The following is an 18,315-nucleotide window of genomic DNA, read 5'->3' as shown; positions in this document are numbered from 1 at the left end:
AAAAAACAAAAAACAAACTAACAACAACAACAACAACAAATTACCCACAAAAAGTTATGACTCATCCTTTTGTTCCCCAACAATTTTAACTGGAATGTTTTCAAGAAACACACTTTGCTAAAAATGAAACGGACCTTTTTGTCGTTACCTAACTACACGTACGTCTAATCAACTAACTGTTGATGTAGCTAATCAAAAAACACTAACGTCGCGTCAACGGTTACAGTTAGCGTTGAGTGCGTTATCTTAACCACGAACCCCAACGTTTTGCCGCTAGTAAAGTTAGCTTAGCTGAAGCAATATTTATTTTAGCTAGTTTTAAAACAACATACTAGCTATAGCTAAGTACAATATACAAAACGTTGACATTACGCTAAAATGTCGCTAGCTAATATACGAACCCTAAGTAGTACCGTGTCCTTCTACTTGATCGATTGATGAAAGGCGTTTAGATTTTAAAAAAGTCCCATTGTTTCTTATTTGTTGTAAAAAATAAAATAAATAAATAACTCTGTCATCCATTCTGAGGTCATGGAGCCAGAGGGACCCAACAGCTAGGGGAGACTCCTTTTGCTCACAAATGCTGTCTGACGTTGCTGCTGACCAAATTCAGCCTCAGACTTCTGTCTAGTGTCCATGCACCTTGTATTATAGCAGATGTGCAGTCATGCAGAGAATAGCCTATACTGTAATTTGGCTCCAAAGCCATTTTGCTTATTACCTGTCATCTTATATTAAACACAGCATATATGCCTCTCATCAGTTCTGTGCTTACCTTCCTTGCCGCTCATAGCCATATCTGGGGGTGTTGTCATCTCAAGTTGGACGTAACAGAGCACTGTACAGATTCAGTGGTACCCCAAGAGATTCTGTCTGCATCTATCTGGGTCAGACTCAAGTCAAACTATGAGTGTATGGTGGCACACAACTACAGTTTTGTGTTCCTGACTGCCCATCTCTCTCTATTTTAAGAAGCCACTGGCATCATGTTGACAGAGCTACTAATCCTGAGAATATGTCAAAACTGGCTGTCAACAAAGAGTGGGCCTCATATTAGACAGAGTCTGCTGTCTACTGCTCTATTTATCTCTCCCTTTCTCTCTCGGACACACACACTCAGGCACAAAGCACTCTCGCTCACTCTTGTATATACATACAGTGCAACACATAGATACCTCTTCTGTGACAAAGAGGCATCAGAAACCGGTATTCGTCACAGTTGTCCTTCTCAGTCAATAAGTCGCACACAGCTCTGTTCATTTTGTTAAGTACCTCCTGGCAGGCAGGCAGTATGAGAACGATCCAAGTGTTTGGCTGATTATTATTGTTATCTCTTTTTATCTGGGTTGTGACCTTGGTCTAGTCCCTGTACTTCTGAAAATACTGTGGTGTCCTGACAAAAGTCCCTCTTAAAATACATAATTGCACTCAGATGACATGAGGCTACCTTACACTCTCAGATTACCCCTCAGATTTGGGCGATAGCAAAGACGTCAGACCCCATCTCCCATTTGTTAACTGTATATGATGCAGAGCTGCATAGTGCATTATATTCATACATCTATACTTGCTGTCAGTGCCCAGCTATTTATAACCAGGTGACCAGTCTGATCCTTTATGTCAATGATGAGAACACTTCTCTAGCAGTCAGTGTGGTAAGATCAAACTGCATGGTTCTGCTCCTGTTTTAACCATCATTATAAATTATTGCATTGTTTAGCCTGCTGCCACCACGGCCTGGACCTGGATAAGCAGTGGAAGATGGATGGACAAAGTCACGAGCTGTGAAAATTTTTATAGTGCAGCACTTCATCTGAATAACCTATAATTAATTGTTTGTAACTTGTTTACTATGAAGTCATAAAATGCATTTTTAGATCTAAAGTATTTGCAGAGCTTTTATCTCGGCTTATATATCTTCTATCTCCTTGTGAGTACAGGTGGTCAGTTTCCTTGAAGTCTAACAACAATATGGCAGAGTCAAAAGATGCTGCACGTGCTGCATTTCTGCATGCTTCAATTCCCCAGAGAGAGGTGCAGCTCATTCAGCACAGCTCATTCATTGTTTTGTCTTTTGGAGCACGTGGCTATAAACACAAGTTGATGTTGTAGTTTGTTTGTTTTTTTTGTACTTTTTAACATTTGGGGAATGGATCCTTTAAAAAAAAATGCGATATTGACTCAATATTTGTAATATAATTACATTTGAGAAAAAATAGATAAAGGTGCCTGTTGATTTCCACCCCACCACTGCAGTGTGACTAGTCAATCCCGAAATAAGCCTTTCTGTCTATATTGAGGACGCCTCAACTCAGCACCCCAATTATACAGGAGATAGAATGTTTCATTCAGCATCACAGGAACCTTTATTGTATTGATTGAAGTGTCTAGTTTAGGAAACACCAGATCAGATGGCTGAGAAATAGTGTTATGGCATAGCTCTCCAGAAAGCATCTTTAGACTCTAATGTGGCAAGTATCTTAATGGTGTCTTAATGTACGTGTGTGCGTCCTCGCAAATGTACTGGAAATGTGGAAATGTGGAGTCAACCCTATATCATCTCCTCAGTCACTGTGGAGAAAATAGATCATCATCATTCATTTTTTCCCATTCACTCTGTAAATCCCATAGGATTTTCCCATTACTCCACCACTCATAGCCCTAGCTCACTCTTTCTTGGCTTTTCTCAGATACATCACTGCTGTTATTGGCTTAGCCCCAAAGTTGACTTTTCATCAAAGTCATATCTGAGAGAGAGGTCAGCAACACAAGAGAAAGACATTTACATAGAGATAGTGATGAGAGAGGGAAAGTAAAGAAGCTCACTTTTTCCCAAGCAAGGACTTGACTGCTGCTTTAAAAGAGGCGTGTCTCGTCTTCTCATCTTTCCCAGTGGCCAGGGCCTGCAGAGGAGCAGATATTAAAGCGAAGGAAGTGTACTCACCCATGAATGCAAAGCAGCCTCCCTTAAAGCTATTCTCTTATACTTGTCAGATACATTTCCACTAAGTCTAGATGTGTACAGTAGTTTCTTTTTTCTTTTTTGTTTTGCACTGATTGGATTTGGATATGGAGACACATAATCCAGTTACCCGTTCCAAAGTCTCACATACAGTATAGCAGACATAGTATATAACTATAAACCAAGAATATTTTAATGGAGATTTGAATGGAAAGATGCTTAAAGCGTTTGCCTTACCTCTTCCATTTTTTCCCCCATTAGGTTTTTTTGTGGGGAGTTTTTACTTTAAATGAATGAAGCATCTAAAGATAGAGGGTGTCGAATGCTGTTCAAATTGTAAATCCCCATGAGACAAATTCATAATATGTGATACTGGACTGTATAAATAAAATTTACTTGACTCCTGTTGTCAATTCATGGTCATAACTAGTCCTACACTACTAGTGTGTCAAATAAGCCCACTTACCTCCTCAAGCTCTGTTGTCTCTGAAGTGTGAAAAAACTGTGCGCAAGTTCCCTCAGAGAAACATCTAAGTCATGCTGTGCTCGTGTTGTGGCTCGAGTATAATATCTCATCCACCACCCTGCAGTGCACATTACTCCATCCTTAACCCTTTCATTGCCGCAGCTTAGTGCAACAACATCAGCTGAACAAATGCCAAAGTCAGCCATCGTGGTAATTTAGCTGTTTTCAGGCAGTACCGATAAATGTAGAGGGAATTATGTTCAAAATATGTTAATATGTCAAATATCTGTCGTTTTCCTGCTTTCTCTCTTTTTAGACTAATCATGTCCTTTTGTGGATGTTTTTTTCATTTGCAGGACCTTTTCCTGAGATGTGACATGAGCAGACTGCCAAGTAATGAGAGGAATGTGAGAATGCCCTTTTTAATTTAGATAAACAGTAAATGTACAAATAATATAACAGTTTACACTAGGTACACTTGTTTGTGTCAAAGCATTAAAACTTTGCTCATGGCATGCATGGTAAGAGTGAGTGTCTCTATTATTGCATGCATTCTGTGTAATTTGCAAAAAAACTAAAACTCCAAGTTGTCTGTACCACTTGTAACATCAATCTCTGGGCTAGAGACTCACAACCAGATCAGAACATTTTCTCTTATTCCTTTGGGGAGCAGAATAAGCAGTCTTGCACTGGTGAACTCCTTACACAGACCCAGACTTACTGCTGCCATAAGCGGCAGGGGGCCCGCAGTCCCTGATTTAGCATTTAGCCCGACAGTGTTTCAGATTATAAAGCTAATCCTCTCAGCTCAGGTTATCACGGTACTTTAGAAGTTGGCTGTAGAGGACTGACTCTTAGCCCTGGGCCTGTATCATTTTGATTGACAGCAGTATTGTCAGTTTTATTATTCCTCTTCCTTCCTCTCCTCTCCTCTCCTCTCCTCTCCTCTGTTCTCTCCTGTCCTCTCCTCTCCTCTCCTCCCCTCTCCTCTCCTCTCCTCACCTAACACTGTCGATAGCTGTCTAAATAAAGCAGTGAAAAGAATAAAAGACTTGGAGCTTGGCATACAGTAAGTTAAGGAAAGTGGCTATTATTTTTTACCAGCTGACCTACACTGATCAGTTTCTTCATGTCACTGGTGTCACCAACTGATTGGCTTACTGAGGGAATGACACCGTCACATAGTTAGAGAGTACAATGAGTGGGCCAGATCTAGATCCAGTCAGTCTATTCTTAGATTGCTTTTACTGTTGTGAGAAACACTGTACGTATCTGTTTTAACATAAAGGTTTTGTGTTGAAATTAAATTCCCATTCAAAATGTAGAAATGCATGTTTTTTAATCAGCCACTAGATGGCACATTCACTTTGCTTTAGTTTCTTTACAATATTCATTAACGGCCATATGTCATTCAGTCATAATGCAGTGCAGGTCTTATGTTATTGACTTGTTGTGCATTATGCTGATTTATATTAGCCATAAGCTATATTTCAGGGTTAATAGAAAATTCTTTTTAAGGAAGATTGAAGCTCCCAAAAACCTCATATTTTATTTAAGTAGCATTGTAAGTATAAATCGCTCTATACAAAAGAACAGGTACAAAGCAAACATATCAATAAAGCAAGACATATTGCAGTTCCTGCTTCTTGTTAAAAACCCTTCATTTGAATACAGCTAAATAAATAAATAATACCAAGAACAGTCGAAAACGAAAGTTTTGCAGCTTTACCTATCCAGTCTCACTAGATGGCAATAGAGAACATACAATTACAGTTTTGACCCTCACTCCGCAACCTGCTCACAATCATACTACAAAGTTTTGAACAGCTGTAATTGGCTTTTCCGGTGAATTAAAACAAAAGCAGAAACCATCTCCAGCCAGTGTATCTGGTTTCTAATGATCACACTTGAAGGGCTGTGGGCTCTACAAACAACTAAAGCCACACATAACTTTATTCAGTCACAGGTTTGTCTTTCATTTCCTGTATGATTTCACTCAAAACTGTTTATAAAAGCAGGGTGACTATCCAGTTAGTGCTTACAGGAAAAGCTGATAGCCATGCTAGGAATGTGTACAGGGGCCATCAAACAATTGGCCATGAATATCTTACTCTGAGGGTCCAGTTAGTTAGACTTTATACCATTCAATGAATTCATGACTTGATCTATTGTTGAAAATTTGTAAATGTGATGCAGTGTTTATGCACTGCGAGTTTCTGAATTAGGAGTGAGTAAAATGAGATGATAAGATGACATGTTCTCACTTTCTGGACTGTCCTCATTGGTCCATCATTCACTAAAAAAAGAGATAAAATGAATACAGCCAAAAGAGAAATCTGTAATATGTCCTATATGTCTCAGGTGGCGCAGTCTGAACTTGGTCGGAAAGAGGTAAAGAGGTCTGCAGCCTCTTGGTGCTGTTCAGTCTCGGGGGCCTGCTTGAATGTGAAGGTCATGATCAATGCTTTGTTGGAGCAGTTTTTGTGATGCTCTCACAGGAATGTTAGGCCGGAACCCCCCGCATCGGCCTTCTCGTGTCCCAACCATCTACCATTGAACACAGATGGAGCTAAAGCCTCAGCCTCTTCTGATGGCTTTAGGGCTGCTATGTGGTGTGGGGTGAGCCAACAAATATGAGCTGAACCAAGCAGGAATGTGCCTGGCACCCTGTCTGCCCTTCTTTTTAGGGGAAGGGGGTGTCATAACGAGGGGAATGTAGTGAGAGGAGGGGAGGCTCTAATGAGACCCTGTAATCACTTAACAGAGACCAGGTGCTCTGTGTCTTACTCCAGACAATAGAATGCCACTTTCAATTTAATAGAGCCAGGAGCAAAGGAGGCCTTGACAAGGTTTAGGTTTTGTATGCAAAATGTTTATTGAATAACAATGTTATTGCTTTGACACAAATAAAATAGAACACATTTACAAATATATAATATACCTATAAAACAGATATCCTATTACCACAGTTAGCAAAAGAATAATGACAAATAGCTACAATGCCCATATATATTTCTTCCTGTACAAAAATAGTTCTATCTGCATAAGTACTTTAATGTAACCTCTATATAATATTTAAATAAAGGAATTCATATATACATATACCTGCAATAAAAACAAATATAGATTGCACATGTTTTTGTACAAACAATAACAATTTCAAGTATATTTCAATCCATTGTGGACTGGCACATATCTCACAGAATCTAAGGCATTTTCCCTTATACAGTGTCCAAAACTTGATATAAACTGAGAGCTTCAGAGCTCTGTAGCCTATCTTCCTGTTTGGCATTGTGATGAAGATGTCTTTTCCTGATGATTCATTTGACTTTAAGTCCAAATGGAAAAGTGCAGACAAGTACTGACAGTTTGGAACATGGTGGTATAATCCTTAGAGGATAGCACTTATCAAAGTTGGCCTTGAGGAAGAAATGTGTAGTCCCAGAATGTTAGAAGAGAACTCCCTCTCTAAGCCAGAGGATGTGTCCACTCTGCCAGGTATTAGCACTCTTCCTTTCCCTCTGCCAAGCAGAGAGCAGCACCTGTAGTTTGCTCCACGCTGTGCCATCCAGTGTCTGTAAGCCAGCTGCAGTTGTTTGCACGCTCTACATCACTGAGCTGCAAGGCTCAGTCTTTAGAGAACCTCAGTGCAGCCAATCTTGCTCTGACTCAGTGCTCATGCCTGGAAAAAATGTGCTGGAGAATACTTGGCAGGAGTCTGAGGCATTTGGAGAATTTTAGAACAGAGCAGAGAGGACGCTAACTCTGCGCAACTCCCTCGCTTTTGTTCCCAACTCCTGCTCATGTCCGTCTGAGGAGAGCCTCAAGCTTGTGAACTCGTGAGTCAGTTATGCTCCACACGGGCCTCAGCCTGCCCTGCTCTAGCCTCAGTGTGACTCTGTGCGCTGGAAGAGATCGACGCCTCCGGCCATATCCCTGCGGGCTGATCTTGTCAACAGGGGCACTCTCGATCTTCAACTTGTTATTGAGTTGGTGCAGGCGGTGTGCCAGGTCGTGCACTGTGCAGGTGCCCAGGGAACAACCTTGTCTTCTTGACTGGTTGGCTGTGTTTTTAGACCTCTTGGTTCGGACATTGATGTCAGTGCTGGAGGACAGAGGGAGCGACAAGAAGACATTAATCCATGCTGTTCCCTCCTGAGCTGCTGATGGCTGAGTATTATCTGCTTAAAGTTTGCATTCCTTGTTTGATTTTCAGGATTGTATGGTTAGTGTCTTACCTGGAATGTGGCAGCAAAGTATCCCTGATATCTTCTGGTCTGACAAAGTGCTCCGACTCTTCTGTCCTTTCTACTGATACGCTGTCAAGATCCCGTCTCAATCTGCTCCCCAGCCATATGCTTAGCCTGGAAGAGGAGGAGAGGTCCATCAGTCTTAGATAGATAATGCAATAGACAGGTAACTGCTGTCACACTGACAGACCGTTGCATCTTACATCACATGAAATATTATGATTATTGAATGAATTGCTGCTCAGATAACTCACCTTTTTTTCAACTCCGGATTCACTTCAAGTTCCACACAGTGTGCTACTGTCGCCAGCAGACAGCAATAGAGGAAGGACTGGAATATCAATTTCATTTTGACTCCTGTGTAGAGTAGAGTACATTTGTTAGTTATTTATTTATGCTATAAGGTAATGTTTAACTGCAGGAATTTCCTACTGTCCCTCTATGCATGTAAAACTCTCTTATACATTATTCCTACTGGTGCTACACTGGTGCTTGCTTGCACAAGAGTCCAAAAGCCAAGTTATTTGCACTTATCATTCATTTATTTAAAATGTTAAGCTAAGGTCACATTTTCCTCGGTTAAGTAAACCTACAACCATGCTTTGGGCCCATGGCCAATAATGCGAAGGACAGTCGACCAAAGAGACTCTGCTCAAAAGTCAAACAAAAACTAAAATACCATTTAACCTAGTCACCTGATTAAATAGAACAAATTTATTTGCAACTAATAAACAATAAATGATGTACTGCCACTGTTGGATGCTTTGCACCTTAAAGGCAATTCCCGCACAGACGCACACATTAAGAGCTGAACTGCTTATATAACCAGACAGATAACCTGTCCTTGCCTCTACACTTGTGCCCTGACCTCAAAAAAGCAAGGATAAAGCCATCAGTTGGAAGCAGAGCAGAGCAATATCTTCTTCAAAAGAAAGTGCACATACCTGTAATTCTGTGATAATTCAGTTGGATGAGAAAGCTCTTCTTGTAGATTCAGTTGTAAAAGAGTACTCCACAGGTTTCTTGAAATTGCCACTGGCTCTGTCAGGCAGCTGTGTCACTCTGCTAATAGCTCTCCTACACACCAGACAGGGAGCCTTTATACAGGAGGTGGGAGGGGCTCATTGACTGACACACACACAGTCTCTCATCCTTTCCCCCCACCCCATCCAGTCCACGTACTGTGCTGTGCTGCTCCTCATGTAGCTTAACAACGCAACACAGTAAAAAGATCAAGAATGAAAATCAAAAATGAAACCGCTAAAGGAAAATAATAGTAGAGCTGACAGTATAAGTGCAGTGCAGCCAGCATATACTGTTTCCAGTTTCACTGAATCAAACATTAACTCTTTCACAGCTCAGTATAAATGATGCATCAACAAAGTTTTAAAGTCCTCATAAAATGTCTTTGTTCTATTCCATTATGTGTATGCAATGGCACCAAATCAATGGTCATCGGCTATGCAAGTCATATACCACAATCACTGTTCCAGGAAGAGTACACTATGTTCATCTCAGCCAACTCATTTCTCTGAGGGGTATTAGAAATCTAAATAATCACAAAAGAACAGGTTCAAACATTCATCTTGTTATATTTGAACTTTGGGATCAGTCAGGTATAGTTTTTGTTTCCACAGGCTCGTTTTCAGGGCACTCCCTGACACGGTGAAGTTCCATGTCAGCTTGAAGTACACTGGATGATGAATTTGAGATTTGGAAAGAAACAAGTATTGAGTAACTGACTAAATATCTAAGTGTGCCCAACTGTAAACACAATATACTCAATGTATTTGTTTGTACAAGGCAAATATTTGACTCTAGACTCACCATGTAATTTATTTGGATAAATGTGAAATGGAATTTTACAATTATCTAAATCTAATCTGGAGTTAGAAAATTAACTTGAACAACAATCTATGACATATAAACAATATAGCCGTAGATGGATTTTTTTTTAATTAATCCTGCTGATTTGTTGCTGTTAAAAATTATAAGTAATATGACTTCACTCTTTGCCTTAGGAATGTATACACAAGAATCTATTATGCGATAATGGGAGAGCCATCAAGTCTGCCTGTACTTCTCAGAGGATATCTCATCCTCATATTATTTGACTTAACGGGACGGCCAACACGGTGAGTCACTCTGAATGAGCACGCAGCACGTTTCACATGACCACACTATGTCCACGTGTGTCTGTATTAAAGCAAAATAAGTGAAAGCCACACAGAAAGAACGATATTTCAAATCAGAGCACTGAGTAGTTTATTCTGCGAGGCTTAAAACAACACCCCTGTCACTGGGGTTATCAGGCATGTGTGGATAATAAGCCCATATGGGGAAACATATACAGAAAATACCCTCAGAAATAACACTGTGGAAAAGGAGCAACTTTTTCTGGATCACAGCCTTGATCCCACTGAATCACAGTTTATGTAGCTCTATGTCTGTGTTTGAGATGAGCATATTGTTGTGAAGACACAGTCCACACATCAGTAACCTAATGTGATTTCAAAAAGTTTTAAATCATCCACCCTAACTGTACATTCAGGTTATGAAATGTTGTGGATTCCAGAGATAAACCATTTGGTTTTATTAATGTAAAAATTCCTTATCCAAGTAATGCTTTCAGTTTTGATTTTTGTTTCAGTTTCGATGAAGAGGAAAAATTGTGCCTTTATACATACTTGTAAGCAGATTTAACACTTTACATTCCACACGACCGTATCAGCCTTCTATAATTCATATTTTATTGTTTTTTCAGAGAACCTCTCTGAGTTTATTTATATCTCATGCGACCTCATTGAACACATGGTGTCATTTTTTAAACGAAAAAAAAAAAATACATAAATGTCAAACACATGTGCTGTAAACCAGCAAAGGTTTTGTAAGCACTTTGTAATGATAATTGCCTCTGGCAGACAAGTACTCCCTTTACCAGAGTTTATAACAGGAGATTGTGCAATCGTGACAACAAATTCTGCTGTTGCTTTTTGGCTCCTTATATAGCAATCTTTTGCTTGTCCTTCACGAAGTTGCTGTCATAGGATGACTGACAGTTTTTGTTCGACCTTACACTCTTCGTGGGAGCAGGTACGAGTGGCAGGAAACCTGAGCAACTGATGTCGTGTGTGCCAGGAAGAAGAGGGTGTCAACCCCAAAGGCACAAATTTGAAAGATGATTCATAATTATTGTAGAACCTGTCACCTGGAAATGTGTGCTGTTCGAGATCCTGTGATTTTACCAACATTCTTTTGAAATGATAAACACTATATGCAAGCAACTGGTCTATATTTCTTCATGGTTCGGCTCGGGTTCAACTGTTTGACTACCTCTATCCTCATCTTTGTCTTAGTGGCAAACAAAAATGATAAGTGGGATAGAAAGAGAGCAAGAGGAACAGAGAGAAAGAAAGAGAAGAGATGACAACAAGAAATTAGAGAAATGTTGACAAATGATGAAGAGTGAGATAAAATACAGTGGAAACTGTCCGCTGTCTTCCGGTGACAGTTGTTTGTGTGTCCCTGTCACACACACATTAGCTAGAACTGATGTCCACGTGTTATTCCCCCCAACAGCTTTTCCCGTTTTATTTCATATTTTACACTAACCACACGGGTTTGCCCAGCCCCTCACACTGTGTGTCAAATCACAACCACGTTCAGCTCAGTAAGAGCAACTTGAAAACCACAAATTATTTTCCCTTTGTGACACTGGCCACAAAATTGAAAAATTAAGTAAAAGTGGATTAAACACAAATGTGTGAGTCCACTGGGTAAGCCCTGATCATTTTAATGTTGCAATTCGGTTTTCTTTGCTGTGTTTAGAGGAAAAATGGATCTTAGCTCTCTGAGTTTGTGTATTTTAATAGAACTAGTATTCCTTTGTGCTGGAAATGCAGCAGACTTGACTAGGGTTTGATTTGCAAGGCCCACAGGGTGACAAATATTTCTCTGGCCAGTGTCCCTGGCATCATAAAAATTAGCATTATTATTGTATTATTATTTAACCTTATGAAAATTCCATATTTTGAATGTAACACAGATGCAAATATTCTACATAATTGGGTCAAATCTGATATTCCATATAATTATATGCCATTTCTCTGAGTTTTTTTCAGTCATTGTAGACAGTGCTATTGGCAAGCTCTTATTACATTAACCAGGCAGTAATCACGGTTATTGCTGTATTTCCCGCAGTAAAATGTAGTATTATTGTGTGTTGTGGCTGTCTGTCTAAACAAGGTGGGGACCCCCTGTTTTACAGCCAAGACGAGCCTGTGTTAGGGACACAGGGCTGTATTTGTAAACTGGAGGGCCCACGCCCATGGATGTCTCCCGCTCCTGCACGCAAGCGCAGTGACACTCCTTCTGTCAAACATGGCTGTGCTTTGGAAGAAGGAAAAATGCTGAATTGTGTTGGTATATCTCGGGAAAAGCAGCAGACATGGCTAGATTGGCTGACTATTTTATTGTCGTGGGATACGATCAGGAGAAAGCCGGTAAGTTTGGCGGCGGGGCGGCTCGCAGAGTGAACTGCGAAGCTGAGGTTTGTTGTCCAGGCCGTCAGTCAGTGTGTGATGATGTTGATGCTAGATAGCTTTGCGCTTAGCTTCACGTTAGCCACGCAGCTACCAGGCGAGACTGGGAACAATGTTTTAATTCGCCCCATAACCGGCCAGATAGTGACTATCATCCGGCCGGTGTGTGTTTACAGATTAAGATCACGCCTGATGCCAAGTCACCCCTGGCTGTTTGCACACTACGCGTTGCGATATTTGACTTGGATCAATAGAAACTTTTTCACGGATTCAAAAATGTGTCACATCCTGTCCCTGTTGATTGTGACCCTGTCAGGTCCGGGGGCTGGTTTCACTTCCAGCTAATGGGGTGCATTTACTGAATAATGCTCACGAAAGATCATACGAAACCAAATCGTGCTCCTTCTTGATCGTATTTCCTTTCTGGGCACATGCGAGGTCAGGATCGATATTGGTAGCCAGCGTCTTCATCCATGTTTTGTATTTTTGTTGCGCAATATTGCTAGCGGTTGTCTTACTACTTTCCTGTCCTGCACGCTGTGTTTGGGGTCTATTTTTACCCGGGGCAGCCGCACCTGTCAATGATTTGTTGTGTTATAGTTGTTTTTGCCGGAAGAGTGCTCAACTTTTTCGCGATGGGCGTAACGTTGTACAGCTGCGAGGAAAGGCAGTCCTTGTGCTCAGCCAGATCCTCTTCCCTCTTCCCTCTCGGTTGTTCTGTAGTGCGGCATGGAGCCCCCCCATGCTTCCACTTGCATGCTATGTGTCAGGTCCAGCCTCACATTCTTCTCATTCTCATCCAAGACCGGGAACTGCCTTGCACACATTTCTAAGCATTAACAGATAAACAGATGTAAACCTTTTGGCATTGCACAGATGTTGGGTCCTCACATTTCTAATGTTCCATGTGCCCAAATGGTATTTTGTACAGTAAGTAGTTAGAACCTCTGTATTGCCACTCATCCACTTGTGAGGATCCAATAAGAAGTGTTGCTTAGTGAACAGCCTGGAGAAAGTGAAAAATATTCAGCAAGTCTGCCTTAAGGGAACAAATTCAAGTTCCTCGCCTCTTTCAGTGGCGTCCATCCAGCGCCATGTGTGTCAAAGAGGGGCCAGAGCAGCTGAATCCTCTTAGTCACCATAGCTTGCTATGCACAATAGGTAAACACTGTCTTTCATCAGCTCTGTGCATCCCAGCGCCAACTGACAAATGAATTTTTTGTGCTCCAGGGACAAAATGTTCCTGGCGTCACCAGAAGAGTCTGAATGCATTCACATTCAGGCAGTCTCACCACAAGGAATCATAGGGACCATGAGTTTAGTTTTTTTTTTTTTTTTCCTCCACTGACTGCTGATGAAGTTGATTGTGGAGAGAGCAAGCACTAAAAGTCTGCCATCTCAGATTGTGGTCAATTAGGGCGCTGTGACAGGCTTATGTCTCATCCACATGTAAGCCTCTCTGTAGGGCTAAAACGATCCCCCACTCCTTATTGAATTGTATTTGTCTGCTTTTATTATGTTTTGCTGAGAGTAATGTAGCGTATCAATTGCTGGTTTGGGCTGCAGCCCCGCAGAGATGCCCTTGTTTGTCAGTGGGAGCGATCTTCTCAGAACTGGAAAATGAGAATGGCTTTGAGATTTGAAATACAGAGGAAAATAAAAGTGATGACTGTTTATTTCTCTAGCTATTCAGAGCAACGCTTTTGTCGAGTGAAGCTGGCTTACAGAGGCCAGCTGGTCTCGGTAAATGTGCAACAGGTCGTCTAGACAACAGATTTTTCCCGTCCACCTTGCTTGTTAATTCAAACCAGGAATCACTTCGTGGGTCATCACCGAGCCTCCTGCGCTGCACTGGCTTTTGCTCCACTGGCCTGACCCAATTCTCATTGTTAGATTACTATGGATGGATCAGTTGGAAATAACGCTAAGCATGCAATCTGTTGAGGAATGGGCTTGGCTCCAGTTTGCAGTGAATCAGAATTACACTGTAAAAAGTCAGCTCTGTAAATTCTGAATCTGTACCTTTTAATAAAATTAGTTTTAATTGCTATCATATGAAATGGAGTATAATTATACCTTTTGCAGTAAACAGGAAGAAATGATTTTAAAGTAAGATAAAGCTGCTGTGTCACTTGAAGTAACAGTGTGCAGTGTTAGTGGTGATGATGCTTCTCTCTGCATAACACAGGGTAGTGTGGAGGTGAGAATACAGGCAGATGCTGTACAGTGCAGAGGGTTTGAGGTTGCAGTACTGTAGTAACTAGTGTAGACACTAGATTCAGCCATCCGGGGAATGTGTCTCCAACGAGTACACTTGTAATGTTTTCATTGTGAGACAGGTGACCTATTGAGAAAATTTTATTGAAAGGCTCATCATCAATGGTCAAATCATCGTGGTTGGTGCAGCAGACTAAAGTGATTTAAAACAAAAGTGGAGTGAAAGTAGGACAACTTCTAATTGTACAGTTTATTGTTGGGCTTCAAATCTATCGCAGTTATCATTTTTTATGGTTCAGATATGTGAAAATGAATATGCAGTCGTGAGTATGATAAAAGGGAACATGACCTGAGAGGCAGATTCCTCCATTAGAAATCATACCGCAGTGTGCTTCCCTGGGGGCCAATGTCATGAGCCACAAACCATGGAATTATTTTCATGAATAATGTTGGAATGTGAAAAGGCTAGTTGAGATGGATTCAGTGTGCGCTGAACTTGCTCTGTACTCTGAATTTTCCTGTTGCAGTAGGACACTGTTCCTCTTTATTGGCAAGAGTTTACATATGGTCTGGTGTGTTGTTCACCATAAATATTAATTTGCCAAATGAAGAAGAGGAATTTGCCCAGCTGTTTTTGTCAAACAGTTTACTGGATGGGTATCATCACTCTTTATTGAATCAAACTGCATTTGGAATGTGTTTCACAGACACAGACCCCAATCTCTACTCTGAAGGGCTTTGTGATCTGGATTTTCTGGTCTGGACTTGGGGAATGGCTTATGCAACATAGAATAATCCTGCAAAATAAATAAAATACTTCCAAATGTTCAAAAGCAAACTATTTCCAACTGCAGGTTTCTTTTGAGTGAGTGATGCTGCCATGTGTCCATCTGTAGAGATGCTCTACTCTGTGCTGGGTTTTATACTCTAAAACTTTGATGAATTGACTTTCTGTTACAGCTTCTCAAAGAGTGTTTGTTTTTGTGCTGGCTCTCTTTGCACACCCACAAGGAACCTCTGAGATGATGATGTTTTTGTCTGCTATTTTTGCTTACTTGATTATTTAGTTGGAAATACTATGGCTGTAGTGTATGTTGGTGTTTCTGCGGTTTGTCTTGACGGTTGTTTCCCTGAACTTATATGCTTAACTCCATAATTAGACCATTTCTTGCCTTCCATTCAAAGCTATAAAGTGGTTTTCAAGCTTGTGTTTGTCTGCAACAGTTGGGGTTCATAGTTTCATTGACTGGATCGTTTTGATTAGCTTCAAGTACTGTTTGACTAACGATCACACATCTGTTGGCTTCAGGCTGCCTTCTGTGCTTTAACGATGGTCCTCTCATTTCAGGGAGTGCCTGCCCAGTTTAGCTGCATGTTCCTGACTGCAGGGAATATTGTGCTTTTCCATGCAGTATTTTCTGATTTCAACATCAAATGAAATCTGAGGTTCTTAACCTTCTTACCACAAACTCCAGTAGATGAGAAGTGTGTGCTTAAATGTTCAGTTTGAATAGAACGACACCTTTGTGAAAACTTAAACTTGGTTTGTCGTCCCAAAGTTTTTCACAGCATCAGAATGCTGTTTAGGAAGTTGCCCGGAACCTTTTTCAAGAGGCTGCGCTTATATATTTATAACCTGAGGCTTTGTCTGAATATATGTTGCATTAACAACATACAGACAAGCATTAATTCCTCATAATCGGTTCAAAATTTTATTTGACAGCTCTTTGTTTATGCTAAAATGATGGCTAAAAGCCATGTGTTAACTTAGTAAGTACTAAATTTGGCTAAGTAATGCCATAAAGTAAATATTGTTTGGATAAACTGACATTAGAGACTTGCTCGTCCAACAGCTGGAAATGTTGATTTCATGTTACAGATGCCAGATCTTGAAGTGCTGCCATGTGTTGTGGTTGGTTTTCTAAATCATTAGTTATTCAAGTAAAGTCTTGTAGTCTGTTTTGTTTTATCAGTGATAAACACGTGTTGAAATGGTGGTTTGCTTTGTGCTTATGGAATGAGATTAATAGCTGTACCTTCAATCCATAATTCACAAAGCCATGTATGTGGTTTTGTCTCATTCTGTGCAGAATCTTGCATTTATTGCATTTGCACTTCTAATATGTACCATTTTAGTGCATAATCTGAAGCTACAGTAGAGTAACTACAGCCGTTGATAGCAAATGTCAGTGCTTGTATTATTTCAGCAGCAACAGGCTGCTTGTGGTTAACAAAGGTGTCACATTAATGTTGTGACTGAAGGATGGCAGATGTGGAATTTTTCCGCCTCTATTTTACATCTTGGATTTGCTGCCTAGTTTGATTGTTTTCTTTTTAGCTCCACATTTGGCAGCTTCTCATTTGGATTCAGACTTTGTGGTGAGAGGCATCCTGACCACAATGGAGGAGTTCCTTCCTCTCTGTTCGCTCTGTTGTAGAGTTTAAAACTGATTTGTAGGGAAACTCCACTGGCTACTGTTACACTACTCCCAGTCTGTCGATAAGGTGTTACACAGTCGGAGCTTTGTGATTTCCGTGGTTATGCAAAATATGCTAAAGTTCATGTCAGGAAATATTAAGTCATAATATTTTAAGAACAGATAAAATATAACAGCTGAAATAGGTTGGTGGAATACAGTTGCAAAACAAAATACTATAAAACATTAGGTCATCACTTGCTCTGAAGCAGGCTAACCATTTCCTTAAACATGAGACTGAATGACCTTGTGACTGCAATATCCACGTCTTTAAATCTGATACATTGCTGAAGTAAAATAAACCCCTGCCTGGATGTGTTGAACAAAGACATTGTTCTGAACACAGAACAGTCTGAAAATGATTCACATATCAAGTACATCAACAGATGTAACCGGGGTTGTAAAATTCATTGCACCTAATTGTTTGCTTAAAGATGGAATACAGAGATTTGGATTACGGATGACTGGATGAAGGAGGCAGGAGGTTTCGAACCACTGACTGACTGAGTGATGACTGTGGCATTGGTACTCGTGAGCTGCACTACTGTACTTTATTTTTCTTGAAGTGATAGAAAGAGCAAGTGATGAAAAGATGATTGATTAGTTTATTAGAACATGTTAAAGTTGATCCTGAAGGTTTCAACTTTGTGTCCTGATGGAAACCGGCTTGAGAACCACAAGTCTGTGGAATGTCAAAATTTGTCTAATTTATTGTTCTCTATGGAGAGCAATTCTGCATATTTGTGAACTTCAGCAAAATTGAGGATAAAATAACTGTATGTGGTATTCAAGATTTTTGAAGCTCCTCTCTGGGCTGATGTTTTTCTTTTCTCACAACATTTTGATCTGGGCCTGACCTTAAGCCAGTGTCTATCTTTTTACATATTTTTCCTTCCCTGCAGCTGTTGTTGGCATCTGGAAAGCTTCCTGAATTTGATATTTATGACATCATCAGTTTGCTAATCTCTGATACCCTTTTGCCATGCAAACAACACCACAGCGTATTCCTTTGCATATCATCTGCACAGAACATCCAGAACAGTTTAGTTTCCTGATGATGGTCACCCTTGAAACCAAACTGGGTTTTCCTATGCTCTGGTGTCCTATATAGAATTTACATATGTAAATTCTGTAATACTGCCCAGCTTGGTTTAATATGTGAATTTGAAACAGATCTGTCCTCAAGCTGAACAGCGAAGTGAAGGGCTGAAGTGATGATTAGAAATGGAGCTGCTCCATCCATACACATTAGGCGTGTTTCCATCTGCCTGTTTTTGATGCACATTTTCAATTTGCACATAAAAACCTTGAGTGGAAATGTCGAAAATTTGAAAAAAATCTCAAAATAATTTGTACTTGGCTGAGTTGGTGTATCGATTAAACAAAACACTACCAAGTGCAA

General features: G+C 40.4%; 2 protein-coding genes across 2 annotated transcripts in view; one reads left to right on the top strand and one right to left on the bottom strand.

The window, feature by feature from the left end:
* Window positions 1–6,285: 6,285 nt before the first annotated feature.
* Window positions 6,286–8,744, bottom strand: adma (adrenomedullin a). Its single transcript, XM_041940540.1, has 4 exons — window positions 8,623–8,744; window positions 7,933–8,035; window positions 7,667–7,792; window positions 6,286–7,533 (listed from the first exon to the last, which is right to left on the bottom strand). The coding sequence occupies exons 2-4, from the start codon at window positions 8,025–8,027 to the stop codon at window positions 7,230–7,232; spliced, it is 525 nt and encodes a 174-aa protein (XP_041796474.1). The 5' UTR covers window positions 8,028–8,035; window positions 8,623–8,744; the 3' UTR covers window positions 6,286–7,229.
* A 3,315-nt stretch (window positions 8,745–12,059) lies between these two features.
* sbf2 (SET binding factor 2) overlaps window positions 12,060–18,315 on the top strand; it is a 95,495-nt gene continuing 89,239 nt past the window's right edge. The window contains exon 1 of the mRNA XM_041943164.1: window positions 12,060–12,180. Within this exon, the coding sequence (XP_041799098.1) occupies window positions 12,126–12,180 (55 nt within the window). The 5' untranslated portion in view covers window positions 12,060–12,125. The remainder of the gene's footprint in view (window positions 12,181–18,315) is intronic.

Source organism: Chelmon rostratus, chromosome 1 (assembly GCF_017976325.1).
Source record: "Chelmon rostratus isolate fCheRos1 chromosome 1, fCheRos1.pri, whole genome shotgun sequence".
Lineage (NCBI taxonomy): Eukaryota > Metazoa > Chordata > Actinopteri > Chaetodontiformes > Chaetodontidae > Chelmon > Chelmon rostratus.
The sequence above is the reverse complement of the archived record's forward strand: the minus strand, read 5'-3'. Positions and strand labels throughout refer to the sequence as shown.

Coding starts and splice junctions, on each gene's coding strand:
- adma (XM_041940540.1), bottom strand. CDS start 8,027: ATGAAATTGATATTCCAGTCCTTCCTCTATTGCTGTCTGCTGGCGACA. Junction 7,793..7,932: donor AATCCGGAGTTGAAAAAAAG/GTGAGTTATCTG, acceptor CTCCTCTTCCAG/GCTAAGCATATGGCTGGGGA. Junction 7,534..7,666: donor ACTTTGCTGCCACATTCCAG/GTAAGACACTAA, acceptor TCTGTCCTCCAG/CACTGACATCAATGTCCGAA.